This window comes from Tenrec ecaudatus, chromosome 4 (genome assembly GCF_050624435.1).
Source record: "Tenrec ecaudatus isolate mTenEca1 chromosome 4, mTenEca1.hap1, whole genome shotgun sequence".
NCBI lineage: Eukaryota > Metazoa > Chordata > Mammalia > Afrosoricida > Tenrecidae > Tenrec > Tenrec ecaudatus.
In genome coordinates, this window is record NC_134533.1 from 202,665,023 (window position 1) to 202,690,976 (window position 25,954).

General features: G+C 56.5%; 3 protein-coding genes across 4 annotated transcripts; 1 reads left to right on the forward strand and 2 right to left on the reverse strand.

The window, feature by feature from the left end:
* Positions 1-217: 217 nt before the first annotated feature.
* Positions 218-7,172, reverse strand: CDHR4 (cadherin related family member 4). Its single transcript, XM_075547916.1, has 19 exons — positions 7,124-7,172; positions 6,601-6,788; positions 6,348-6,510; positions 6,179-6,270; positions 5,580-5,690; positions 4,710-4,813; positions 4,455-4,591; positions 4,083-4,266; positions 3,821-3,974; positions 3,562-3,655; positions 3,061-3,264; positions 2,842-2,981; positions 2,454-2,604; positions 1,981-2,201; positions 1,625-1,764; positions 1,151-1,207; positions 963-1,050; positions 750-777; positions 218-273 (listed from the first exon to the last, which is right to left on the reverse strand). Exons 1-19 carry the CDS (start codon positions 7,170-7,172, stop codon positions 218-220), a joined length of 2,361 nt encoding a protein of 786 aa, XP_075404031.1.
* A 4,839-nt stretch (positions 7,173-12,011) lies between these two features.
* INKA1 (inka box actin regulator 1) lies at positions 12,012-14,415 on the forward strand. Of its 2 annotated transcripts, none has more exons than XM_075547387.1 (2): positions 12,012-12,653; positions 13,395-14,415. In XM_075547387.1, the coding sequence occupies exons 1-2, from the start codon at positions 12,603-12,605 to the stop codon at positions 14,199-14,201; spliced, it is 858 nt and encodes a 285-aa protein (XP_075403502.1). In that variant the 5' UTR covers positions 12,012-12,602; the 3' UTR covers positions 14,202-14,415. The 2 variants fall into 2 exon arrangements, with proteins under 2 accessions (XP_075403502.1, XP_075403503.1); XM_075547388.1 differs by having other exon boundaries at positions 12,012-12,600.
* UBA7 (ubiquitin like modifier activating enzyme 7) lies at positions 14,406-23,068 on the reverse strand. The gene is made up of 24 exons (XM_075547386.1): positions 22,477-23,068; positions 22,233-22,401; positions 21,988-22,122; positions 21,750-21,856; positions 21,486-21,576; positions 21,240-21,369; positions 20,975-21,072; positions 20,751-20,897; positions 20,269-20,439; positions 19,985-20,086; positions 19,745-19,825; positions 19,509-19,664; positions 19,262-19,427; positions 18,971-19,167; positions 18,807-18,871; positions 18,533-18,716; positions 18,370-18,444; positions 17,938-18,118; positions 17,406-17,491; positions 17,046-17,138; positions 16,763-16,954; positions 15,209-15,301; positions 15,041-15,129; positions 14,406-14,583 (listed from the first exon to the last, which is right to left on the reverse strand). The coding sequence occupies exons 1-24, from the start codon at positions 22,962-22,964 to the stop codon at positions 14,460-14,462; spliced, it is 3,420 nt and encodes a 1,139-aa protein (XP_075403501.1). The 5' UTR covers positions 22,965-23,068; the 3' UTR covers positions 14,406-14,459.
* Positions 23,069-25,954: the final 2,886 nt, after the last annotated feature.

Genomic DNA, 25,954 nt, shown 5'->3' on the forward strand with positions numbered 1-25,954 from the left:
GAGGGCATTCTCCACGCAAGAAAAGGGATCCCAGAGCTGGGCTTCTCCCTCATGTACACCCATCAGGTCGAGACGTCTCTCTTTGTCATTTTATTCTTTTTTTTTTTAAATCATTTCCTTGGGGGCTTGTCATTTTATTTTTGAACCAACTTGAAAACCCCCAGCCCATGACCGCGTGAAGAAGCAATTCCGTTGATAGTGAGGCAGCTGTTTGACCTCAGAGCCAGTACCAAGCCCCGGTGCGTGTGTTGAACAGGTAATCTCTGCCCGTACCTGAGCCCCGGTGGTGACGAAAAAGAAAGAGCAAACACGGGCTCAGCAAAACTGGCCCCTTCCATTCAACGCAGGGGGCAAGTGGATCAGGACCCTTGGTGTTACCCTCCCCCTGAACGAGGCCCCAACGTGTCCCTTTCCTCCCTTTGTAGCTCAGTAAGTTCTGAGGCCTGGCTCAGATTATATATGTCATGTGTCCCTGTGCTAACATTCATTAGTGGACCCTCCCTTTATGCTGCCTTCCCCATGGGCAGGGGCCAGACTGAGCCTGGAGCATGTGCTTGTACCACAGGGGTCTAATACACACAGGCTGTGGGGTACAGGGGCAAGATGCCATTAGTTGAAGCGTGCCAGGGAGAGCAGGGCCTATTCCGGAAAGGACTATGGTGGTGGAAGGAGATAGGAAGGCAGGCAGGATGCAGAGGGGAGGTGGGCCCAAGTAAAGAACAGTTGGGTTTGGGAAAAGGATGACTCACAGGGGTCCTGTGCTCTGCCATCAAAAGCCTGCTGAAAGGAAAAAGGAAAAGGTACCGCCAGGTGGGCTTTACCTGGCCCCTAAGGATCCAGGGATCCCACCTGCCCACTCCACCCTGAGAGCCCTGGAGTGGGTGTGCCATGGGAAAATGCCACCCAGGAGGAAGCAGCTCCCTGGAAACGGTGAGAAGTCATCCACTTATGGGTTGCCATACCAGGCTCGTGATGCTGTTGGGTCCCTGGGGCATCTCTATCCTCGGTGACTCCATAAGCCCCTCGGTGGGTCCCTCAGTTCTCTGGACACTGGGACACAGTAAGAGCAGGTGCACAGGGTAAGGTGCTGGCTCCCAGGCTGAGTTCAAGGACTCAGGGGCTGAGGTGAGTAAGAATCAGTGCAGCTGACCTGTTAGGTAGCAGACCCTGGGCTGGTTTCTTGGGTGTCCGAAACCTGTGGGCCGCCCTACAATGCCAGGAGGAAGGACCAGGCAGTGAGGGAAATGGGCCTAGAACCTCCAGGAGTGGCCATCACTCACTTGCCTCTTTCTGTTGGAGACACCCAATGTGATTGATGCCCATTTTTGCACCCAACTTCCCCTGGTCTCAACCCTGTGCCCTGGAACTCTAGAGTTTCCAGGGACAGGGCAAGTTTCAAGTAGGGGTCAGAGACCATGCATAGAGGTGGACACACACCTAGGCTGAGAGGAACCTCCCAGTGCCGCTCTGAATCTAATCCTGAAGACCTTGGAGGGAAGGCAGCCCTCCTCAGTAGAATCAGTTTGCTAACCCCATCAACTGGGACATTGTCACCAAATCTTCTTCGGTGAAACCATCCAGCCACAGGCAGGGTTCACAGGAGGTGCACAGTCAGGAGTCCTACCCTCTGAGGAGCCTGCTGAGGAGCCAGCCCAGAGCCAAGAGGAGGAGAGTGCCAGTCACGGTCAGCACCACCACAAACCAGGCCTCCGGCTGCCAGAAAGCCTCTGTGCTGGTCACGAGCAGGGGGTTCATCGAGGTCATCTGAAACGGAAGTCTCAACCTTAAGGCTGCCCCCACCAAACATCCAGACCCCACACTCGCCCGACTCCTCCATGGGGTAGGCTGGGCTATGCCGCTGATCCATTTGTCTGTATTCCCAGGTTCTCTGACTGATGCTTCCCTCTTCAGTGCCTGGGTGTTCTCTCAGCCTCCATGTTTCCCCCACCAGCACCCCCAGGGCGTGAGGGCCGCACTCACTGGGGCTCTGCGTGTGCTGGGAGCCACTGTGCTGACCCTCCAGGGCACCAGATGCACAATGATGGTGGCTGTGGTGCTGAGGTGGGGGGGAGTGGGACCTGCATCGGCCACACGGATCAACAGCTCATAGGTACGGGACTGCGGTGACCAGGGGGAGCCCGACACGACACCGTTGTGCACCAGGACAGCCCCTTGCAGGCTGAATCGGCTCTGGCTATTCCCTGCAAGCAGAGTAACAAGAGGAGGGGCCACTCCTGGCCTTTCTCCACTCCTAGAGCAGTGGTTCTCAACCTTCCTAATGCCGCGACCCTTTCAGACAGTGCCTCATGTTGTGGTGACCCTCCCAACCATAACATTATTTTCGTTGTTACTTAATCACTGTCATTTTGCTGCTGTTATGAATCGGGCAACCCTTGTGAAAGGGTCATTCAACCCCCAAAGGGGTGATGACCAACAGGTTGAGAACCACTCACCTCCCACAATGTTGTAGGAAAAGGCAAGGCGCTGAGGCTCCTGGGGGATCCAGCATGACACCTTGGTCACTTCCACACTCCGACCATGAAATGCATGGATGGTGAGTTCTTGGAATGGGGGCTCACACTTGGGCTCATGGTCATTCACGTCCTGCAAAAAGGCAGCCCGGCAGGGGTAAGGGAGCCCACTCCACAAATCACCGGGCCACCCCTCAACTTCCCACCACCACCAGAGCTCAGAGGTCAGGCACCAGGCTCCAGAGCTTGCCGCAGGGAAGCCCCACCCCTCTCCAGTGGACCAATTGATACAACGGAGTCACCGTGTAGAAAAAGCAGCTAAGAAAACCTAATCTTTCCAATTCTTCCCAAGGGTCTTGAGGTCAATTACCTCCACTTCGATAGTAATGGTGCAGGAGCCTGTGTGGTGGTTGGTGGGGTCCTGGTCTTGGTCATGATCAAGCACCTGGACTGTAAGCCTGTACAACCTCTGCCGCTCATAGTCCAGAGGCCCCAGGAGGCGGACCTCCCCTAGAAGGAGCAGCCATGGCCTCAGCCTGCAGAGCCGCCTCCGCCCCAGCCGTCCATGCCGGCCCTGGGATGAGCGTACCATTGCGACGGTCCACAGTAAAGACAGCAGGCCCACCGGAGGCGTCGTACTCAATGTTCCCCTGCGGGTAATCCATGTCCGTGCCCACCACGGAGCCCAGGAGCGTGTGGGGCCTTGCGTTCTCACGAACTCGGAGGATACTTGGGGCACAGGTTGGAGAGAACTCATTGACGGGTGTCACCGTCACCAGCACTGGTATCTCAGCTGGGAGACATGAGGCAGTCAAGGAGGTGACCCTCTGTGCCCAGCCCCATCCTAGAGACCTAAGAGGGGCTGGGCTACAGCTCTCTCCTCTCGTGAGTCCAAGGAAGGGGCTATGTCCCCCCACCCCCAGGGATCTGGAAGCAGGCTAACTTGCTGGCGCAGAAGTTTGGGGTTTCCCTGATCCTGATCATCTGCAAGGGGGTTCAGGGGCCAGGACAGGGTAATATAATCCTGTCCTGGATTTCCAGCAGGGGTTTTGTCCGAGGTAGCATGGTCCAGTCTAGGATGGCCACTCACTGGTCATTGGAGGCTGTCCATCATCAAGCACTATCATGGAGGCGCTAAGCTGGAAACAGGGCCCGGGGGTGTCACAGTCCAGCGTTGTGTTCACCTGGCCATAGGAGCTAGAGAGTGAGGCCCGAGGCTCTGGCTGCGTCCAGTCCACTGCACCACCACTCCCCCCACCCCTACTTCCACCACCCCTAGACTTCTACAAGCCCTGACCCCTTGCTGCATCAAGCACCCTGCATGTGGGTCTGGGGTTGGGGCTAGGCACCTCCAGGACCCTGTCTTGAAGGCAGAGGCTGGTCGGGTCCCGAGAGCTGTGGATCCACAGGTGGTAGTGGAGGGCAGCACTGGGTGAGTCAGGGTCAGTACAGGTGAATGTGTCCAGCACGGAGCCCACAGGCGCAGTTTCTGGGATTTGAGTCCTAGGAGTGGAGGGTGGGCAGCAGGGAGGGGCAGGGCTCTGCCTGGCCCATGAGCCCTGGTCCTACTCCGGAAGCCCTGGTAGGTAAAGCTCCCAGGCAGGCACTTACAAGAGCAGCGCTGGGACGCAGTGCGGGGGCCAGCGGTTTACCGCCTGCACCGAGATGCTGAGGTCGAGCTCGGCACTGGCCCATGGCCGCTGTTGCTCGAAGGCCTTCACCTGCAGCCTGGTGACTGCTGCACCTGGATCCTGAGCCAACTCCAGGGGTGTGGTCAACCGGATGGCTCCGTCCGCTGAGCAAGGTGAGGCTGGGAGACTCAGAGTCCTGCCCCCTGAGCCCTGCTCAGCCCTCCCCCAGCACCCCACCAGATCAGCAGAGTAGGGAGGCCACTGAGCTTGGACCTATGCCATCCTGGGTCTGACCCAGCCACAGAGCACAGAGGCATCCCGTCTCCCCCCTCTGGACCCTCCTGCCCCTCACCATATCCAATGGAGAAGCGTGGACAGGGCACTGGGGAAATGATTTCATAACGCACATGGAAGCCACGGGCCCGAACCCGAGCCACTTCACTTCCGGGTCCTTGCGTCTCGGGGATGGTGATGTTCTGCAGCTGTTCCCTGGACCAAAGGGACTCACTGGCTCCCACCTGGGAGACCTGTCCTTACCCATACCCTTCCTGTTATCCTGCGGTCAGGTCTGGCCCCGTCCACTGTTCCCAAGGTCAAGGAGCCTTACAGAAAGGAGACCTGACTGGAGGGAACTGGCAACACCTTCACCATCAGCATCCCTTGGCAGTTCCGGCCTTGTCCAAAGGTCACGGAGATCCGCAGAGGGAAGTCCTGTGATGTACACAGAACAGACCGGGAGCCGTGGGGATGGGGGTGGGGTCCTTCTGTTTGCTGGTGTCCACTCCCTGACTCAAGACCCCCAGACACTCACCGTCCATCCCCTTGACCAATTACTCTTTAACACGCGTGTTCTTTTAAGCCCGTACCTTCTCTTAGGAGAGTGACAGCCCTGGAGTGATAACCTGAGGCCTTAACCCGTGCATTCCTATCTTGGAGTTGCTAGCAGCCTGTCACCAGAGAAGTTTTAAGAAAGGAACTTTTCGAACCTCCTCCACAGGGCCACTGTGCCCAGAGCAGTCTCTTCCAATGCTTGTCCTAAACACCCCCGGTTCTCCTAGAGTGGTTCTCAACCTGTGGGTCCTGACCCATTTGACCTTTTCACAGGGGTTGCCCAATACATCCTGCTTATCAGCTATTTATACCACAGTAGCAAACTTTAAGTGATGAAGTAGCAACGAAAATAATGTTATGGTTGGGGGGGGTGTCATCACAACATGAGGAACTGTATTAAAGGGTCGAGGCATGAGGAGGGTTGAGAATCACTGTCTTAGAGTCACTACGAGTTCCAAGAATCAGGGCCCCCTCTTACTGGATTCCATAGCAGCCCATGGTGGGCCAGCAGGTGCGCAGCACAGGCTAAGCCAGGGGAAGCAGTATGATTGAAAATGCCATGCACAAACCAACCTCTAGGAGGTGGAGTCCCTGCCCATCATATGCCACGCCCATGGGTACACCCCAGGTCCCAGGTCTTGCTCACCTTTCCAGCCTGGCCTTTGAGACCCTGGGATGGTGCCTGCAGCCATCCCTGATTGTTGATGGTGAAAGACCCAGGGAAGCGTGGAGGGTCCTGAGCGCTGATGATGCTCATCTGACAGAACAGAGATGCTGAAGGCCCCACCCACTGCCTTGTGCTCCACGTGCACCTGTCCTGATCCTCCACCAACCTGGCAGGTACCTGTCCCACCCAACTCACCTGTTCTCCCTCATTGGCCCTCCACTGAACTTGAACTCTCCTCGAGGCACCTAGCCCTTGGCCTCTCTGCTTTTACACCAATTATCTTGTGTGTGTTTTAAGCTACATTTCCTTTTTGTGGGGGGGAAGGGTAATACAGGTGATACAGAATTGTCACAGAACACTCAGAACACACAAGAAGACTTGGCAGAGCTCAACTTCTGAGACGTCCCTGTGGACACAGGCAGGGTCTGGAGGGTGCCCAGGTCCCACTGAGGCTCAGCTGTGCACAAAGAGTTGCTCAGGCAAGCAGGGCCTGAGCTCTGTTTCCCTGTCCCCCCACCCCCGGGGCCACCGCCCCCTGACTGATTCTTCTCTGCCCTGTGTGCTGGACTCACCTGCACCTGGGGCCCCTGGAGTTCCAGGCCTGGGAGCAGCAGTGTGTACAGGTGAGCTCCCGGGGTGACGCTCTCCCGCACCTGAATGATTTCCTCAGCTGACCAGAGGAGAGGTTGGGGGAGGGTTCTGTTCAGGCTGGGCCTTCCCACCCTGGCCTGCTGCCTGCAGCCTCACCTGGACTGGCAAACAGACCAGCACACTGGACACGACTGAGGTCCCGCTGCACATCCAGAAACAGTGGGGCCTCTGTCACGTGGGTGCCACACGTGAATCGCAACTGCAATTCGTAGTGGTTCACCGCGAGGGCATCCAGCCGGACTGAGCTGCTGAGGGTCACCTGTGGCAGGTGGGCAGGAGTCTCAACTTTGGGAATTTCAGGTCTCCTGTGTCCCATCCTCACTGTGCCCAGTTGTGCCCATGGTCACACCTTGCCCACATAATAGGTGCTTTGCCACCTGGTCAGACTGGGCGGGTTGAAGAAGGTGGTGGGTGGCTTCACGGAAAGCAGCTCCAGGACGGGCATGAAGGAGGAGCAGTTGAAGGAGAACGACTCGAGGACCGTGCCAGGACCCAGGCTCTCGGAGATATTCAAGGACCAGGGCAGGCCCTGCAGGTCTGTGAGCGCAGATCATTCGGCCTGAAGTCCTTCCCCCTACCCCTGCCTCCCCCGCTGCATTCAGGCTACCTGCGGGGGCCAAGCAGCCAAGGCCCTTCTTGGTCCCCCACCTCCAAACGCAGGTCAGGTCACTACATAGACTTGGGTGGGAGAGCAACGGAGATGAGGAATAAAGGGCAGAGGATCACACCCTTCCCTTTCCTGACTCTCCCTAGCTCCTGTGCCTCACACTAGCCTTTCCAAGAAAGGCTGGAATTCCACCATGCAGGTGCAGATAGGAGTGAAAAACACCCCCCCCCCTTCCCCAAGGATCCCCCTCCCCCCAGATCCTCACCAGGGACACCCAGCATGAAAAGAAGCACTAGGGACCGGAGCAGCGCCATGGTGGCCCGAAGACACGACAGAAGAGACTCCAGAAGATTAGATGTGTTTGTCGGGCCCACCCAGTTGCCAAGTCAGTTGCTTAGACACAGCTGGGCGGGTATGACTCCTGGTTTGCCCAGATCCGAGCCACGCCCACCCCTGGTGCCGGAGCTGGAGCTGCCAGTCAGGAGCTGAGAGGTTCAGACAATCCCATGTCCTGCTATTCCCCCAATCCATCCATTACCACGACTGACTCTAGTTGGCGTCAAAGAAGGAAACTAAAGCTTTAGACGGGTAAACGGAGGCTTGGAAAATCCTGACCACTCAGTCCTTGAAGACAGAGCTAGCAAGTACAGCGCCCGGAGGATGTTACCTTCAACACAGAGCGCGAACCCTAGCTCTCGCCCTGCTGTCCCTCACTATCACACAATGGAATCTGAGTCCAGCCATCAGCACAATCTCGCAAAAGTTGTCTGCACTCCACAAGGCAAAGGAACCCTTGGGGTAGAAATAAAAAGAGCGGGAAGTGGGGGCGGGGAATAAAAAGGACAGTTCTCTCTGGGATAGTCATCAGGAGAGGACACCAGATGGCCTCTCCGGGTCTGGGGGCATTCTGTAGCTTAAGTCGGTGCACAGGGGTCTACAGACCTCAACGTGCACTAAGCTGTACTTCTGAAACCCAAAAGCCAAACTCATCGCCATGGCGTCAATCCCATCGCACAGCGACCCTCTGGGAGAACTGCCCAGAGGGCTTCCAAGGCTGTAAACTTGACAGAAGCAGACTGCCTCATCTTTCGCCCAGCGAGTGGTTGGTGGGTCAGAACCCTGACCTTTCAGTTAGCAGCTGAGCGCTTCATCCCTGAGACCCAAGTGTTCCTTGGAACTTTAAAAATTTGTCCATTTACAACAGAGAAGAGGGCGGGGGAGACGTCAGACAGTGTAACATATGACAAAATAATCATAATTTATGAATTATGAAGGGTTCATGGGGTGGGGGGAGTGAGGAGGGAGGGGGGAAATGAGCAGCAGATATTAAGGGCTCAAGTAGAAGGCAAATGTTTTGAGAATGATGATGGCAACAAATGTACATATGTGCTTGACACAATGGATGGATGTATGGATAGTGATAAGAATTGTACGAGCCCCCAATAAAATGATTTTTAAAAATTTGTTCATTTATTCTATTTGTTATATGTCCTTTTTTCTCTTTATTTTTAAAAATCATTTTATTAGGGACTTCTTTTTAAAATTGTTTTATTAGGGGCTCATACAACTCTTATGACAATCCATACATACATCAATTGTGTAAAACACATTTGTACATTCATTGCCCTCATTATTCTCAAAACATTTGCTCTCTATCCTTTTTTTTTAACATTTTATTAGGGACTCATACAACTCTTATCACAATCCATACCTACATCAATTGTGTAAAGCACATCTGTACATGCTTTGCCCTAATCATTTTCAAAGCATTTGCTCTCCACTTAAGCCCTTTGCATCAAGTCCTCTTTTATCCCCTCCCTCCCTGCTGCCCCCTCCCTCATGAGCCCTTGATAATTTATAAATTATTATTTTCTCATATCTTGCCCTATCCGGCGTCTCCCTTCACCCCCTTTTCTGTTGTCCATCCCCCAGGGAGGAGGTCACATGTAGATCCTTATAATCGGTTCCCTCTTTCCAACCCACTCACCCTCTACCCTCCCAGTATCGCCCCTCACAGCCCTGGTCCTGAAGGTATCATCCAGGGTGGCCTGGATTCCCTGTGCCTCCAGCTCCTAACTGCACCAGTGTACAACCTCTGCCCTATCCAGACTTGCAAGGTAGAATTCAGATCATGGTAGTGGGTAGGGAGGAAGCATTTAGGAACTGGAGGAAAGCTGTATTCTTCATTGGTGCTACATCGCACCCTGACTGACTCATCTCCTCCTCTAGATCCCTCTGTGAGGGGATCTCCAGTGGCCGACAAATGGGCTTTGGGTCTCCACTCTGCACTTCCCCCTTCATTCACTATGGTAAGACTTTTTTTTTTTTTGATGATGCCTTATACCTGATCCCTTCGACACCTCGTGATCGCACAGGCTGTTGGCTTCTTCCATGTGGGCTTTGTTGCTTCTGAGCTAGATGGCCGCTTGTTTACCTTCAAGCCTTTAAGACCCCAGACACTATCTCTTTTGATAGCCGGGCACCATCAGCTTTCTTCGCCACATTTGCTTATGCACCTGTTTGTCCTCAGAGATCTTATCATGGAGGTGTGCACCCAATGTTATGATTTTTTGTTCTTTGATGCCTGATAACTGATCCCTTCAGAACCACATGATCACACAGGCTGGTGTGTTCTTCCATGTGGACTTTGTTGCTTCTGAGCTAGATGGCTGCTTGTTTATCTTTAAGCCTTTAAAACCCCAGACACTATCTCTTTTGATAGCCGGGTACCATCCACTTTCTTCACCACATTTGCTTGTTCACTCGCTTTGGCTTCAGCGGTTGTGTCGGGAGGGTGAGTATCATAGAATGCCAATTTAATAGAAAAAAGTATTCATGCATTGAGGGAGTGCTTGAGTAGAGGCCCAAGGTCCTTCCGCCACCTTAATACTAAACCTATAAATATAGGCACATAGATCTATTTCCCCATCCATATATATATATATAGATATATATAAATATATATATATATTTGCATGTACATGTCTTTGTCTAGACCTCTATAAATGCCTTTTGACTCCTAGCTCTTTCCTCTATTTCCCTTGACTTTCCTCCTGCCCCACTATCATGCTCCGTCCCCACCTGGGTTACAGCTATACCTCTTCATTACGTTACCTTACCCTTGATCATTCCCTTCCAGGCCTGCCACTCCCACCTCACCATCAATTTGGATCCCACGCTGTTCCCTTGTCCCTGGGTTTGTTAACACCACTTCCTTACCCCCCACCTCCCCCTATCCCAAGTCCCCCCAGAACTGTCAGTCCCGTTGTTTTTCCTCCAGTTAGTTCATCCAGCCTATCTTATTTAGACAGATCTGTGGAGATATTAACATGTACAAAAACAAGACAGAGGAAAACAAAGCAACAGTATACAACAAAACAACAACAACAAACCACTGATAAAGAACAATACAAAACACATCAAGAAAGAAAAGTTTGTAGTTAGTTCAAGGATCGTTTGTTGGCCTTTAGGAGTGTTTTCCAGTCCAGTCTGTTGGGGCACCACGCCCTGGCCCCAAAGTCCACCTTCAGCATTCCCTGGGGACCTTGCCGCTCCATTCCCTTGCTGTTCCGCTGCACTCCCCCAGTGCTTTGCCTCGGTGTTGTGGGATCAGGTCAGACACAATTCCCACACTGTGTCTCCGGTCTTTTTTTTTTTTTTAATGACTACACTTACACTTCCCAATTCTTCACCTCTTATTCTTTCCTTTATAGACTCTAGTCAGGTTGACCCCGCCTTTCACAAAATTTCCCTCAGCATGCTCTCTGGTCTCCCACCTTTGCGGGGCCACTCCTATCCGACTCCAATCCTGGTACTGCTTCATCTTTTCAACCTCCTAACAGTGCAGTGTTTGGGGACTCCTTCACGTCTGCTGCTGCCCTCCTCTGCCCCTGTGTCTCTTAAAGGGGGTGATACTGGTGCAAGTGATGGGTGGGAGATTGCCTAAAGTAGAACAATCCAGGGGACGCCAAAAGCAGGTCCTGGATTACGGTCTATTGTACAAAAGTTTTTAATTGCCACGGGGTGCTGAGTAACTTATTTTTAAAGAGGGTGGGAGGCCAAAGAAATGTGGAAACTTATGGTCTTGACTCATATCCTCTCATCTCATACAAGCCCGTGGCCTGAAATAACACTCACTTTGCCTCCCAGAGCCAAGGGTCCAATGCTTGCCTCTTTCCTAAACTCCAGCATCACACACTCAGCAGCCAACCCTGCATTCCCTCTAGAATCTCTAACAGACTGCTCAAGTCCACAAGTGATGATTTCATTTTCCGCCACAAACTCACTCTTCCCCAGTTTTTCCCCAGATTGGTGCCTGGCCATGCCATCTGATCAGTCATTCAAGCCAAAGATCTAGCCAGGCTTGATGTCAGCTTCAAAACCTATCCCAGACTGACCCCTTCCTTGTACCTGCTCCTTCAAGGTCCAGGCCAAGCCTCTCCCTTGCCTGGATGAAGGATCCAGAGTTGATTCTGCAGCAGCTAGAATTAGTTTAACAGGGGCAGGGCTGGGTCATTCCCTGTTCAGAGGACCTCAGTGCTCCCCTGAACTCCCAAGACAAACCCCGCAGTTCTCTCCAAGGGTGTAGGGAAGCTGGTTTTGCTAACTACCCCTCCCCAGTCCCTCAACCATCAGTCATAATGACTTTGGTTTCTCTGCTAACTTCATTCCAGTCTCTACATGGGCTGTCCCTCCACCTAAAATGCTCCACTTCCGGTTTTCCGCATGGTGGTTCGCCCAGATCCCACCCTGAAGACTACCTCTTCTTAGAGCCCCCTCCCCAAGCTAGCCATGCAAGGTCCCCTTCATTATTGTCCTCTCTGCTGATGCATCTGTTGAGTCTCCAGGTGGATGGGGCCCTTGAAGTGAGCATCCCATCATATAGCAGCCTCCAGGAGTCCCACCCCGGCCATGCCGGCATATGAGTGCCATCTTTTACCTCTGCCCTCCCACCTACCATCCTCTGTACTCGGTGGGTTTCTGACCTAGCAGTGCAGCGGCTGCATGCGTGGCTAACCCCAGCTCCCCACCAGGGGGCGCCCCAGCCTAGGCCGGCCCAGAAGGGCGTCGGGGTGGGCGGGGCTTGTCCCGGGCCGGAGACCTCCCTCACGTTTAAAGCCAAGTTCCGCAACCTCCCTTCCCCGAACCCCCAAGGGCCGGTTGCACACCGCTCCCTTCCAACGACTGTCGAGGGCCAATGTAGTGGGGTTCAGGCGGGGCCCAGCCACTGGGACGCTCACTGCCCGGCAATGACGGCACGCCTGACGGCACGTGGGCGCCCCGGGGACCCCCGCGCGGTCGCTGACGGAGCCTCCCTCGGAGGAACCGCTATTCTACCCTGGGACGGACGGGAAAGCTGAGGCAGCTGCGGGGCAGAGAATTGCCCAAGGCCACTCCGCGAAGAAGCCTGCTCAGCTAGGTCACTCAGAGGGCCGTGGGCTGAGGGGTGGGGTCGGATCCCACCCAAGTCCCAACTCCACCCCCGCCTCTCCTCCCGAAGGGGCGGAGCGGCGAAACGCGGCGCCAGGTCCCCGCCCCCGCAGGCCGGAGGGGCGGAGTCTTTCACAGCCCCGCCCCCAGGGGCTACGTGCCGGGGGCGGGGCGCTGCCGCCAGATGTTGGGGCTAGGGCGGCGGCGGGAGCTCCCGAGAGCCAGGAGCCGCGCTGTGGCGGAGGCCGAGGGCCCCGCTGGCCGCCCGCCGGACTGTCTCCGCGGCGCCGGCCGGCGGAGACTCCAGCCCGGGTATGCACGGCACTCGACTTGACAGCTTCCTGGGCCAGCTCCGCTGGGAACTGGTGAGGCTTGGGCGCGGGTGTAGCTCGTGGGGCGGGTGTAGGGTGCTCGGCTGCCGCCCGCCCCGAACATGAACGGGTGGGAGTTGTCCCGAGTGTCCACGGGGAGGGGGTGGGGTGGGAGCGGGGTGGCGCAGATGGCCCAGATGGCCCCGCGTTGGATTTCGGGTGGTTGTGAGCTACTCTGGGCATCAGGTAACAGCCGCCCAGCTGGCGATACAGCAGGGAGGACGGCTAGGGGCAGTGACTCCTTTTGGGGGTCAGGCAGGAAGTGAGAGGTTCTGTAGACACTAACACTGCCGGTGGACTCCCACTCCCCCAGGCTGGCCTGTCCTTCCTTTCCACACACACCTCTGGCCAGCCCTATACTCATCTCTGGAAGAAGCTGCAGTCTTGAGATGAATCCCCCAAGAGGTACCGGATGCTCCCCCACCCCAGCCGTGGGTAGGCTCTACTTCCCTGTGCAGGCCCGCACCCCTGCCTGCCCTCCTTCGTGGCGGGTGCTGACATGCCCAGCCCTGCGTGCTGCAGCCTGCCAGACCGCCACCAGGTCGGCAGATGGAAGCCACATGTCTCAGTGTGTCAGTGCCCCAACACCGGCCCTGTGCTCCCTAAAGCAGTGGTGTCACCCCGGCCAGCAGACTGCTCTAGCTCTCCACGACCCCGCTGGTCTTGGGCTGGCTCTGTCAGACAGGCGGGGCTAGGAAGTGCCGCAGCTCAGATTTATGCCCTCTTCCCCTACAGCTGTGTGGTCGGGACACGGGCTCACCCCAGATGCCCGGTTCCGTGCGTCCAGCCCCCAAGCCTGGCCCAGCTGTCCAAACCAGCCACCACCTCAGGGCCTCAGATGCCTCGGAGGAAGACTCCGCCTGCTGCGTGGAAGAGGAGGAGGAGGAGGAAACTGTGATGATGACGGGGGACAGGGGCGCAGTCTTGGGGGGACCCAGGGAGCACACCCTAGACTGGGACTCTGGCTTCTCAGAGGTATCAGGGAGCACCTGGCCAGAGGAAGAGCTGTCCTTACTCCAGCGCCCAGTACTCCGAGCCCGGTCCGCCCCCAGCCAGAGACTCTCAGCCAGCGGCCTTCCCCTGCCAAGCAGGGCTCCTTTGGCCAGTGCACCGCCGGCCCAAAGACCGAGGCCTAAATCCACACCCGACGCCTGCCTGGAGCACTGGCGGGGCCTGGACGCAGATGACTGGACCGCGGCCCTGCTGAGCAGAGGTCGGAGCCGCCAGCCGCTCGTGCTAGGGGACAACTGCTTTGCCGACCTCGTGCAAAACTGGATGGAGCTGCCGGAGGCCGCCAGTGAGGCGGGCCCTGGGGGTGGGCCCCGTGCCCGCCCCCGACCCCCACAATTCCTGCTTGGCCTCTCTGAGCAGCTGCGCCGCAGACTGGCTGGGGCCCGGAGGGCTGCCATGGCGGGAAAGAGGTTGTCATGTCCACCTCGCCCGGAACCGGAACTGTCCGCAGATGCCTCACGCTTTGCTGCCCTGATGAGCTGCCGCAGCCGCCAGCCCATCATCTGCAATGATGTCATCGGCTACCTCTGACCCTGCCCTCCAGCCTGGGGACAATAAAGTCCTTTCTCTGGACTGTCCGGCTCCATCTCCCCCGGGGCTACCGGAAACTGCCTCAGCGCAGTCCAGAGAAGGCAGAGAACATCGTCCCTCCAGGTGGGGCTCCCTGCCATGCCCCATGTGTTCCAACATCAGTGCTCTCCACCCGTGCCTTCACAAGCTTTTATTGAAAGCCTGTGCAGGGCTATTTTGCTGTGGGCTTTGTAGTCATTGATTGGGGCTGCTGCCTTGTCACCGCTCATAGTGCAGGGGTGGGAAAGCCGTGTCCTCCTCCTCACCCTCACAGGACAGCTCCAGTACCAGCACCTGCTGCTCAGGCACCTGGCCTGTCACCTGATGCACCAGCTCCGTCACTCTGTTGGGGGTGGGAGCGTGTCAAGGAGAGTGGGTGAATGCACAATGCAAGTAGACAGGGAGCCAGTGACCTGGCACGGGCTGCTGGAAGGTGCTGGTGGAGCCTTTAGAGCTGGGGCAGCTCAAGACAGGAAACATCTGAAACTATTTCAGGAGTGACTGGTGGGGTGGGGGCAGGAGGCAGGAAGCCACAGGCCCCTGGGAGTGGGCCCCGGGGAAAGGGGCTGCACAGAGTGGGGGGATCATGGGGCTGGCCTAGCAGGCGGCCCTGCCCCGCCCCCAGCCCATTTGCTGGCTCCATTTGGCAAAAGCCAGTTTCAGGAAGGTGTGAGGGGCCCACATGGAATGGAACCAGGGTAGGAGTGGGGGTGGAACCCGAGCCTTGTGTCCCTCACCCCTAACCTCCAGGAATGGTGAGGATGGTGAGGGGGTCTGGCTGGAGGCAGGTGTGGACTCACGTGCGGTTCTGCCGTTCAGCGGACGATCTCACCGAGTAGAGCATGGCCGGGCCATACAGTAGCATGGTCACCTGCAGCCCGTAGCGCTCCTGACAAGACAGAGCACAAATGCCCATTGGGCCAGGCCATGACTGGCTGGGCCTGAGGACAGGCAGGGAGGAAACATACCTGGAGAGAGGCCAGGAGGGACTTCACAGTCATCTCAGGCTGCCCAGCAGGCACCTTCAGGCGGTCCCACCGGGTCCATGTCAGGTGTCCGAACTAGATGGGGTGGAAAGGGAAGCTGCATCTCTCCCACCCGCCCCCATGCCCCTTTCCTCCCCAAGGTACTAGCATCCAACTGCCCCTTTCCTTGCTGAGGAGGAGCTGGAATGGTTGGGAGGCAGGAAGCAGGAGTGGGGGGTTGGGATGGAAGGTGGGCTCTGGGCCCAGAGCCTCAGCAATTCTCTCCCCCCCCCCCGCCCCCCACACTCCCCGTACTGGTGCTGGGGCCAGCACAGGAAACGGGGCTCTGGGGCTGCAAGTGATCCATCACACAGGTCAGTCTCTTGTGTGTGTGTGTGTGTGTGTGTGTGTGTTTGTGCGCGTGCTTGCTTGTGTGTGTGTTGGGCGGTGGGGGGGGATGCTTCCTGAGGAAGCGGGGGCAGGGCTAGTGCAGTTTCTGATAAGGCTGCTGGGAAGTGGGGCACACATCCTGTCCTCCCCCCCCCACTCCCAATCAGGGCACATGGACAAGGGATACAGTGACCACTGAGGTTCTGTGGACCCAGACACCCCAGCGAGGACACTGTCCACAGGGCTCTGCTTTGGGGGTGACTAAGGCTAAGTGGCCAGGGATCCAGACAGAAGAGCCTTGCCAGGCCCAGGCACCAAACTTGGGTTAAGCCGAGAGGAACCCAGAGGCCAGATGGAAGCGCGCCTCCTTTTCCGTCCTCCGTGGGACACAAAGGCAGCCTGTGTGCTAGCTGGAAGCTGGCCCCCCGCACAAAGGGGCTCTGTGCACTGTGCCTGGAGGGACCCCAGAGCTGCTCAGCAAAGGCCCAGTGCTGGGTCCATGACCTCTGCCCTCTCCCCTAGAGGGAGTTCCTGCACGCTCTCTCCTGTGGCCCAAAGAAGTGACCACTCCCACAGAGCCTGGGCACACAGGCCAGCATTCAGAGCCCTTTACTCAAGGAGCACCCCCATGTACCCCCAGTGTGAAGAAGAGCCCTGCTCTCGCATGTGGCACACACATGTTCGCGCCTGCTCCCCCTGTGCCCACACACCCAGGTGGACCAGGATGCCCAGAACCCGGCACACTCCCGCTTGTGAGACAAGTTGGAGAGGGGCCAGGGTTCCCACCATGCAAGGAGAAGCTGGCTAGTCTCCGTCTGGGATTGGGGTTGGGGCCTGAGTTCCACCCCCCTTCTACCACTTCCCCTCAGGGGCTCTCCTGAGGAGGGGGGCTGGAGGGGGATGTCTGGCTCTACTAATGAGTTAAAGCTGCAGCTCCCCCAGACCCAGGCTGCAGGAGGCAGGGGGGGTAGGGGTGGCTGACGGCTGTTTCCTGTGTCTGACAGGTCCCAGCCTGGCTGTGCAGCAGGATGGGGGGGCTGGAGGGAGTCTTCAGGACTCCCCCACAGTCTGGGCCCAGATGAGAGCCAGCAGCCAGAATAAAGGCTGTTTGACTAGATAGACCCAGGGAAAACCCAGGCCAGGTGGGCTGGGGGCACAAGGACTCACCGTCTGGGGGACAGGGGCTAGCGGCACCCAGCGGTTGAGTTGGTTTTCAGCCAGGTGCAGATAGCTGTGGCGGAAGGCCCCAAGGGACGTCAGGCCGCCCACCACCTTGTATAGCTCCAGGCCCATCAGGCCTGCCACAGCTGCCGTGGTGGTGGCAATGGCTGGAATAATCTTTCCCACAATCTGCTTGCTCTGCCAACGACAGAAGAGTCTTGTTTAGGCTTGAGGTGAGGTGTGGAGCTAGTGTTTCAGCCCGTGCCAGAGCCCCAAGTGTCAGGATTACCTGGGCACGGTTGGCTGGAGGGATCCCGTAATTCTGAGCACGGAGGCTCGCTGCTGCTGTCACGAAGTCCACGTGGAAATTACTGTCATCGTCCTGCCATCGTACCCAAGCCATAGGTAGGATTCACACTGCAACCATTGCTCTTCCCAGGGGCCAACCATGTGTTACTCCCCTGGTCTCCATGCTGTTCTAGGGTACGGGTCTCCCCAGCATCCATTAAGGAGGCTGTGGCTCAGGGAGGGGTGGGGGGGCTCTTCTGGGAGGAGAACTCAAGTCGTAAGGCTCCAAAGCCAGCCTCTTAGCCCCTGACTGTCCCTCATAACCTCCCCGGGTAGCCCCGTACCTGCACTGGGCTCCTACCTTCTCAAAGAGCAGGGGCTTCAAGGGTTCGTGGCCCATGCTCCAGACTTCCAGAGTTTCTTGAAGTTCTTTCAACTGCTCGGTGTCTAACAAGAGGGGTGGGTGTGGGGCAGTCCGCCAGCGCTCACCTCTACAGTGCTCACCTGGCATCTGGCCTTGGTTACTGTCAAACCCATCCCTCTCTGCTTCCAGGGAGCCCGGCTCCATTGAATGACACCACAGCTCCTCCCGCAGCCCTAGCCCTGTCTCATACTTGGGCCTATGACTCTGTCCGCACTAGAGGGGGCCTAGCCAGGAGGTCCCGACTTGCTGACACCAACCCCTACCCCCACCCCAGAGCTGAGGGTGCTAGGGGCACAGCAGGGAGAGGACCTGCAGCGGGGGCCCCTTGGGAAGAAAGAAGCAGTGTTTGTGGGGCCAAGAGGCAGAGAGCTAAGGACAAGGCCCAGGTGCCAGCTTCCTCTAGAGCGAAGGCTGAAGGCAGGGTCAGCCCTGTGGGTGGCAGCATAAGGGGCAGGGCCAGGGTTCTCACCAAACGTGGAAGCCTGAGCCGACTCCAGGTCACTGGCCCTCCAGGTGGGGGCCAGGTGCTGGGGACCGGGTGATGGCAACTTCAGCAGTTCCCTGAGCGCAGTTTGGTCCTTTGAGCCACACAGCCCATGCACCTGGGCATACAGGTTGGCAGCTGCCAGCACATAGAGGAGGTGCATGTCCTGCAGGGAGACCCAGAGTAGGGGCAGATGCCGGGGAGGACAGGCGAAAGGGGAGCGCTGTCCGGGTGTGGAGTGCCTGCCTCCGCTCCGCATGTGCACGCCACATGTGCATGATTGGGTCTCTCTCTCTTTTTTTTTGGGGGGGGTCTCTCTCTTGACCCACGTGCAGCTCTGCAGAATGCGCAGGCACCCATCTCCCCCTCTGAGGGGCTGCATTCCCACCTTGGGGCTCCCTGGGGGAACCCACTCACTTGGTTGGCATCAAACTCCAGGGGTTGGGGACACTGCTTGGGACCTGACCAGAAAGGAGTTCCATCCTCAAGCACCTGGGGAAATCAAGGCTGCTGGTCTCAGGCTGACTCCTTGCCCGATCCTCCTGACCTTCAGCCCCCTGCCCCCCACCTTCACCCCAACCTTCTCAAGTGGAAAGCACTTCAAGAGCTGCCTGATGCTGTCATGGAAGCATAGCTGCCAGTGGCCGCGTGCCCACATCACGCAGTCATGCCAGGTCTGTGGGCGCTCCCTCAAGACACCCCGCACCGGCTGCAGCAGAGTCAGCATCTGCACATCCTCGGTGTCCACCAGGAAAGTGGGTGCTCTGTGGAGAGAGGTATGGAGTTGGAGTCCTGAAGACCCTGGTCCAGGGGCCCCTGCCTGGACTGCTACCCACTTAGGTCAGTGGCCTTACTGTTGATGGAGATTGATGACCTCAGCAGAGAGTCGGAAAAGCCCCTCAAACTCATTCCGGGCCCACTGCAGGGAAGGGGAGCAAGGTGGGGTTAGGTGGGCACAGGTTTATAGCAGAGGCTAGGCCAGGGGGAGGGGTGGGGGCTGTCTCTGTGGCCCCCTCACCTCCAGAGTGTGTTCAGCGCTGCTGGGGAAGAAACGCACGGTGCAGACGGGATTGCCAGCATCCTGAGAAGCTGTGGGGGCTTTGTAAACCTCTGTCACGTGGGGCACGAACACAGAGGCGCTGCCTCTGGTGCCCAGGGTGCCTGCCTCCAACATCGGCTTCAGATAGTGGGTGCAGCGGGAAGCCACATAGCGTCCTGACCAGGGTGGGGTGGGTGGTGGGCGGCAGAGTCAGATGGGGTGCTGGCACTGTGCCGGGCAAAGGGCTGGGTTCCACAGATGGGCACTTACTGGCCTGGAAACTGTCTAGGGCAGCCGCCACACCATCCACACGGGAGAAGAAACTGTCCCCATAGATGTGCTCCGTGGTACGGTCCAGCGGGTGGGTGAATGGGGTCACATGCAAGCCTGGATTCAGGCGGCCGGCAGCCTCTGCAGCCACCCGTGCCTTGGGACTCTGGGAGGAAGGCAGGTGGGCATTTGTGGGGGCACTGTGGGGCAGTCGGGACATGGGGCTTGGGGAGGGGTTAGCACTCACACCAACATCCTCAGGCCTGAAGAGGAACTGGCGGCTGAGGTTGGAGCGTTCGATGTGGTCCATGTCAGCCACTGTGATGCTCCCAGAGCCGCTGGCGCCCAGACCCATGAGGGCAAAACTCTTGAGCAGTTCACAGCCAATGGCGCCAGCACCCACCTGCCCAATGGGAGAGGCCTTAGCCCTAGGGGCTTGTGCCAACCCTCCCACAGACATCCCCACCTCACTGTTCAGCTCACCAGGAGGTAGTGCTGTTGGCTCAGCTTCTCCTGAAAATTGGCCCCAAATACTGCTGTCTGCCCGTCGTAGCGGCAGCCTCTCTGGGAGACACAGACAGGGTCAGTGATGGCCACTGGCCTGCCCTGCATCATTTCCCCCTGAAACTGAGTTTTGTGGGATAGTTCTTCCTATCTTTGCCCCACCCTTGGCTTCCCATGGGGCCAGCACCCCCCTCCCCACCTCCCACCCCAGATTCTTACTGGGGCACACTCCTCGGGGCAAAGGGCCCCATCTTCCGGAAGGCAGTCAAGGGCATCAAAATACAGCCACTGGTCCAGGGGCATGAACGTCCGAGAGATGGCCTGTGTGAAGCACGAGTCACTGACCAGGGGACCCCTACCTGCTTGCTCTCTCAGAGCTCTGTGGGAGGCTGCAGTCAACCTGGTGGGGGGGGGGGGGCTGCCATCCAGGGCTTGGCGCCCTCTGGTGGTGATGCACAATGTGGTGCCCACACTGGCCTCTACTGTGCCCTGCCCAAGTTCACCTTCAGCACTTCCTGGGCAGCTATAGCACCCAGCAGGGCTGCCATGGGGCTCAGGTCACCGGCGCTGCATAGAACAGCTGCCCGCACGAGGGCCTCATCCAACGGCTCTTCCGATGTTCCCTGCAGTGGTCCCAGGGCCTGGGCCAGTCTCCCCACAGCCTCTGCATCACCCTGCAGAGGGGACACCATGGGCACAGCAGCTCTAGCCTAAGCACTACTCCCCTTGCCCCTCCTCCCCCAGCCCTCTGGGCATCATCCACTCTGTTCACAAAAGAGGACGCAGAGGCCTGAGTGGGAGTGGCCACTGTGCCCCGTGCCCCTCGCTTTCAGGAACCAGGCAGCATTGTTTAGCATCTCCTTTTACCAAGAGGTAATGTTTCCTCTGAGATGTGCACCAGGATCTGCTCTGCACTAAGGTCATTGTCACCTCCGGGTGGGCGAGCCCCCAGGTAGACACAGGCAGGGTTGGCGGGGCCACTCACAGGATGCCAGGGCCGGGGCGGGTGTCCGGAGCTGGTCTGGAACTGGTGCAGGGCACGGAAGACTTGATGTAGGCAGTGGGCACGGTGGGCTTCCTGGGAGCTCTGGGCCACCACTCGGGGCTGGTGCAGAGCTGTGGCCAGGGCCTCCTGAAGAGGACATGCAGCTTGGGGCGGGAGCCACGTGCTGGGGGGCCCCTGCTTTCCCACCCGGCACCTATACTCACATGGTTCACGGTCTTGGGTTCTTTGACTTCAGTGACAATCCCACCGTGAAGGTAGCAGGAAAGATGTGTTGTGTCCCCAATCTCCAAGGTCCTGGTATCTGGAGTACATCCAGTCTAGTCAGCATGATCCCCGACCCTGATCCCCATGCCCACTCCTGACTAGCATCTGTGTCCCTCACCTTGTTCCACCCCAAAGGCTAGGCTGTGTCGACCTTCAGTGGGGGCCCCGGGCATTGAGACCAGGGCACAAGTGGGACTGGCTTACCCCGTACGCGGATGGTCTGAGTACAGCCATTGAGTTCAACCATGCCTTTAATGCCTGAGAACGTCACCAAGGCTTCATCTTCGAACATGGGAATGTCAGCCTCTCTCAGGGTGACAACACCAGGAGAGCCCTGAATAGGGGTGGCTTGTCTCAGGGGTGCCTGTACCAGCCTTCCCTCCCCCGCCCCCAACCCGGGCAGTGGCAGCCCTCCCTAGAGGCAAGCAGAGCTCACACATCAGCACCCACCTGGGAGATGTTCTGGATGGCAGCCACCAGGGGTCCTGCCTCAGTGGGATCTTGCACTGTGAAGTCCTCACCAAAGTCACAGAACAGCTGCCTGGGGTGGGGGTGGGGGGCAGTGGGCATTGAGGTAGCTCTGCTGCTAAGGTGGAACATTTAAGCAGGTCCAGAGGGCCAAGGTGGGGAAGGAATGTTGGGGAAGCATTGAAGCTGGAGTGGGCCCGGGTGGAGGACATAGGCGAGTGAGCCTGGGCAGGGAGTACCACTCACCCGACAAGGCCTCGGGTGTCGGCCATCACAAAGTAGATCCCATGCTGGTGGCAGAACTGACCCACCCTCAGCTGCTCCTCCAGCTCCGAATTCGTCAGCACCACCACCTGGGTGGGACCCTCTGATGAGCGGGGCGGAACCTCTGCCCAGCCCCAAGCTGGGCTGTGCTACTGAGGACAAGATTGGCTGGAGGCCGGAGACCAGGCCAGCCTGGAGAGCAAGCAGCCCGGGGACACACCTGGTACTCCAGCAGCAGGTCCTCAGTGAGGGTGCCTGGGTGGACAGAGACCTGGGTGGCTCTGTTGAGCTGAGCCACGGGCTCCCGCGAGGCCTCAGCCCGACTTGTCCCCAGGTCGTTCTCTGAAAGGAAGAACTGGAGAGAGGTCCAGTCTGCCCTGAGCAGGGAATCCTCTCTTGGGTTCAGCCCCTGCTCTGTGCTGGTAACGTACAGTCCCCCACCCCCACCCCCAGGCTCCTCCTCACCTGGGCAGTCAGGTCTGACCAACAGGTGGGGTGGGGGTCATGCAGAGTGAGGCTGCCCACCCCCATTAGCACCAGGTTCTTGGCCACCTCAGCCCCCAGGCCCCGGAGGCCAGACAGCAGGACCTTGGCTCCCTGAATCCTCACCATGGCCGCTGAGCCCAGGACATACCTGTGGGTGCATGCTGTCAATCTGGGGTCAGAGAGCCACTCCCCACCGGCACCCGCCCCCCTCCTCTTCCCTTACAGCTGCCTGGAGTACAGCTCTTCATCCAGCGATGACGTGGTGGGGGACTCCGGGTGGTCCATCGCGAGGCGGGCATTAGCCAGGAGGCAGCGGCGCTTATCCGCAGTCTCTGTCTGGTGACAGTGCTCGCAAAGGCCAGCCCCCGCGGTGGCTTCTGCCCTCAAGCACCCAGATTGCGGAAGTAAAGGCCACTGGTAGTCACAGCATTTCCCCGCGGCTCCGGTCATTTCAGGGAAACTGAAACTGAGCTTGCAGCCAACCGCCTCCTGGCCCCGCTCCGGAGGTTGGGCATATCTGCAGCCCGGAAGGATAAGACGGGACGGAGTTCCGGGGTCCCTGTGCCTGGGACGGGGAGCCGACTCGAGGGCGCCGTGGGCTGGGCGCTGTGCGGGGCGGTCCAAACCCACCGGTCCCTCCTCGCGCGCGAGAGGACGCTGCTCGGGTTTCCGAACCCCACGGAGCAGCTCCACTCTACCCTGGGAACCCATTCAAACCCTCGGCTCCGCCCAGGAGGTGCCTCTCCTGAGGCTCCTGGGGCCTCACCTGCCCAACCTCAGGCTGCCCTGTCTCCCACCGGCCATCTCCGTCAGGCTTGGTAGGAGCTCCCTGGGGGCCAGGGCTGGATGCCTTGCTGCCCAGCACAGAGGAAGCACGGCAGGGCTAGCCCCACCCACCCCAGACATAACGGGGTTACACTGAGCCCCCAAACTACAGACCCAGGGCGGAGCCTAACAGCTCTTTGAGATTGTGGCCCCAGCCCGGAGCCCTGTCTCTGCAGGGAATCTGATTACCGCCTGCCTGCGGTTGTCAGACCAGGACAGATACATATTCGCCATAAGTGGGCCAGTCAGGGGTCCCACTTGGGATGAGTCCCAGTACTTCAAGGAGGAGGTCGGTCTGACTGCTAGATGCTCTTAGCAGGTGGGAGAGATAGGGCAACTGCATTTACATGCGTGGCACTTAGACATTTTTTTAAACAGTTCTATTAGCGCTTCATCATGCAATTCATTGTTTCAATCATATCCACAGTCAATTCTAGAATGCTTTCTTCTTCCTCCTGCTCATTGTCATTCTTGTTTTTCTAACTGTGCCAAATAGACACAAGAAAACATTCTCCAACTGCACAACTTCTACATAATTGATTATACCCTTCGTGTTGTACAACCATTATTTTTTTTTCTTTCTTTGTACAACCATTATTGATATCCTTTTCCAAATTGGTCTACATAAACTCAATGCCCCCTAAGAAACAGCTCTTTTTCCTTCATCCATGGTAACTGTCGTTTGGTTTCTTTCCTTTAAGTAGGTTTCTTGAGATAGTATTCACATATCACCCACTTCCATGGTGAAGTCGCTTTTAAAATGAATTGTATATACATCATCACAATCATTCTAGTGTTCCCTCCCTACTCCCGACAGAAACAATAAACAAAAACAAAACAGCAAGAAGAAAATAGTAGTAATATAAAGATAAAATACAACTAAAGAGTAAGAAAGAAAAAAAAGGGGGGGAGTAAGAAAGAAAAGACCACCCTCAATATTTTAAAAACCAGAGAAGAAATTTCTGTCATGGGACAAACAAGAAATACTTGAGCCTAGAACAAATCCAGGTTGGGTCAAGAGGGAGGTCCACTGACCAAGTATCAAGTTATACCATGCTTGCTCCATCATAATCAAGTTTAGAATAATCTCTATCTGATAGTAAAGCTGTCCGAGGACACCCTTGCCTGTGGCTAGGGGGGGGGAATCTGTCAGACACTTAACTTGACTGGATGCTCTGCAGATGGGTTTCGGGCTCCCACTGTCTTCCACAGCCTGCTACAAATTGAGTGTTCACAATAAGCTCTGAGACTTTTCCCTTTGTCATATTTGGATTTTGTTGTCATCTTTGGATCACGCAGGCTGGTGTGCCTCTTCCGTGTGGACTAAACTGATTCCTCACTTAGATGACTGTTTGAATACAAGCCTTTTAGGCCACAGAAACTATTCCAATAACAGGACACCACTTCTTTCAACACACTTTGTTGCAGTGCTCTGCCCTACAGTGATCATTTCTTGAAGCACTTAGATTTTATGTCAACTTGCACTTGTATAACGGTGGAGGGGTGGAGTCCAACCTGTCAATCAGGTCACCGCCTGATGATGCCTCCCTGGGAGTGTGACCTTTTTGTAAGAGAGATGCTGAGAGCTTCTGTCTCTCTCTGCCCTCCCCTTCCTCCACAAAGGGACTCTGTGTCTGCTTCCATGACACTTTGCCATGCTCCGACGGACCTTGGATCCGCATGACTGTACCATTGGCCTATGATCTCCCCCAGCTCCACTGTGCCTTTCCTTGTCATGGGTCTGCAGCTGTGTGACTCGGCAGAGGGCCCCGGCCAGCATTGGACCCACAGACTTGAGATGCGCTGGGGGGCTAGGACATATTCTTGGTATAAAATTATTTCTCGATATAAAGTTTTTCATATACATGAGTGTCACTAGTTTTGTTTCTCTAGACAACCCAACCTGACTTAACATGGGTCTCTATTTTTCTTTGAATAGTTTGCAATCATGATAAACTCACCAGAAATTGCAAAAATAGTGCAGAGAAGTTCTGTGTACTGTCACCCACACAGGTGACCCTCTGTGGGGGGCCAGTTTTCCAGAGTAGTCCTCGGCTTCCCAAACAATCCACAACAGCAAATTCCTATTACACAACCATGAGCCAGATGTTGTCAAGTCATGGCATGTGTGTACAAATAACATTTTAAAAAATTAGGGTAAAATTTACATAACAAAACCTACCATTTAAAACTGTAATAGTGCAATGGCTTTCAAATACACTGTGCAACTATCTCCACTGCCTAGTTCTAGAGCATTTTCATCTCCCCAAAATGAGAACCCTGTGTTCACTAAGCACTTGCTTCCCATTCAACCCTCTCCTAGCCCCTGGCAATTACTCACGCAAGTTCTGTCTTCCTGGATTTGCCTATTCTAGATATAACATGTACATGGAAAATGTGGCCCTTTTTTTGACCTGGCTTCTTTCACTTAGCATAATGTTTTCAAGGTTGATCCACATGGTTCCATGTATTCATATTTCATTCCTTCTAAGACAAGTTTTACTGAGTTATAATTCACACACTATACAATCACATACTTAAAGTATAGTCAAAATCATTGCCATATTTTAGAACATTTCATCATCTTGAAAAAGAAAACTTGCAGGTACTCTTTAACTATCACTGCCCTGTTCTCCTCTTGCCCAGCTCTAAGCAAGACACTAGCAGGCCCCTGGTAGTGTAGTGGTTACACATTGGCCTGGGAACTGCAAGATCAGCAGTTCGAAACCACCAACTGTTCTTTGGGAGAAACATGAGGCCATCTACTCCAGGAGTTACAGCCTTGAAAATCCCCAGGGCCAGCCACCATAGGATCACTCTGAGCTGGAATCGACTTGATGGCAGTGAGTTGAGAAGCAAGCTATGATCTAATCTAC

What these genes read in the sequence shown, in the direction of transcription:
- CDHR4 (XM_075547916.1), bottom strand. Translation starts at nt 7,172, where the DNA reads ATGGCGCTGCTCCGGTCCCTAGTGCTTCTTTTCATGCTGGGTGTCCCT. An exon ending in ACGCTTCTCCATTGGATATG is followed by an intron (nt 4,267 to 4,454) that starts GTGAGGGGCAGG and finishes CACCTTGCTCAG; the next exon opens with CGGACGGAGCCATCCGGTTG. An exon ending in TTCAAGACAGGGTCCTGGAG is followed by an intron (nt 3,656 to 3,820) that starts GTGCCTAGCCCC and finishes TCCTATGGCCAG; the next exon opens with GTGAACACAACGCTGGACTG.
- INKA1 (XM_075547387.1), top strand. Translation starts at nt 12,603, where the DNA reads ATGCACGGCACTCGACTTGACAGCTTCCTGGGCCAGCTCCGCTGGGAA. An exon ending in GCCAGCTCCGCTGGGAACTG is followed by an intron (nt 12,654 to 13,394) that starts GTGAGGCTTGGG and finishes CTTCCCCTACAG; the next exon opens with CTGTGTGGTCGGGACACGGG.
- UBA7 (XM_075547386.1), bottom strand. Translation starts at nt 22,964, where the DNA reads ATGGGTTCCCAGGGTAGAGTGGAGCTGCTCCGTGGGGTTCGGAAACCC. An exon ending in GCCCCGAGGAGTGTGCCCCA is followed by an intron (nt 19,826 to 19,984) that starts GTAAGAATCTGG and finishes TGTGTCTCCCAG; the next exon opens with AGAGGCTGCCGCTACGACGG. An exon ending in CTCCAGCCAACCGTGCCCAG is followed by an intron (nt 16,955 to 17,045) that starts GTAATCCTGACA and finishes TGTCGTTGGCAG; the next exon opens with AGCAAGCAGATTGTGGGAAA.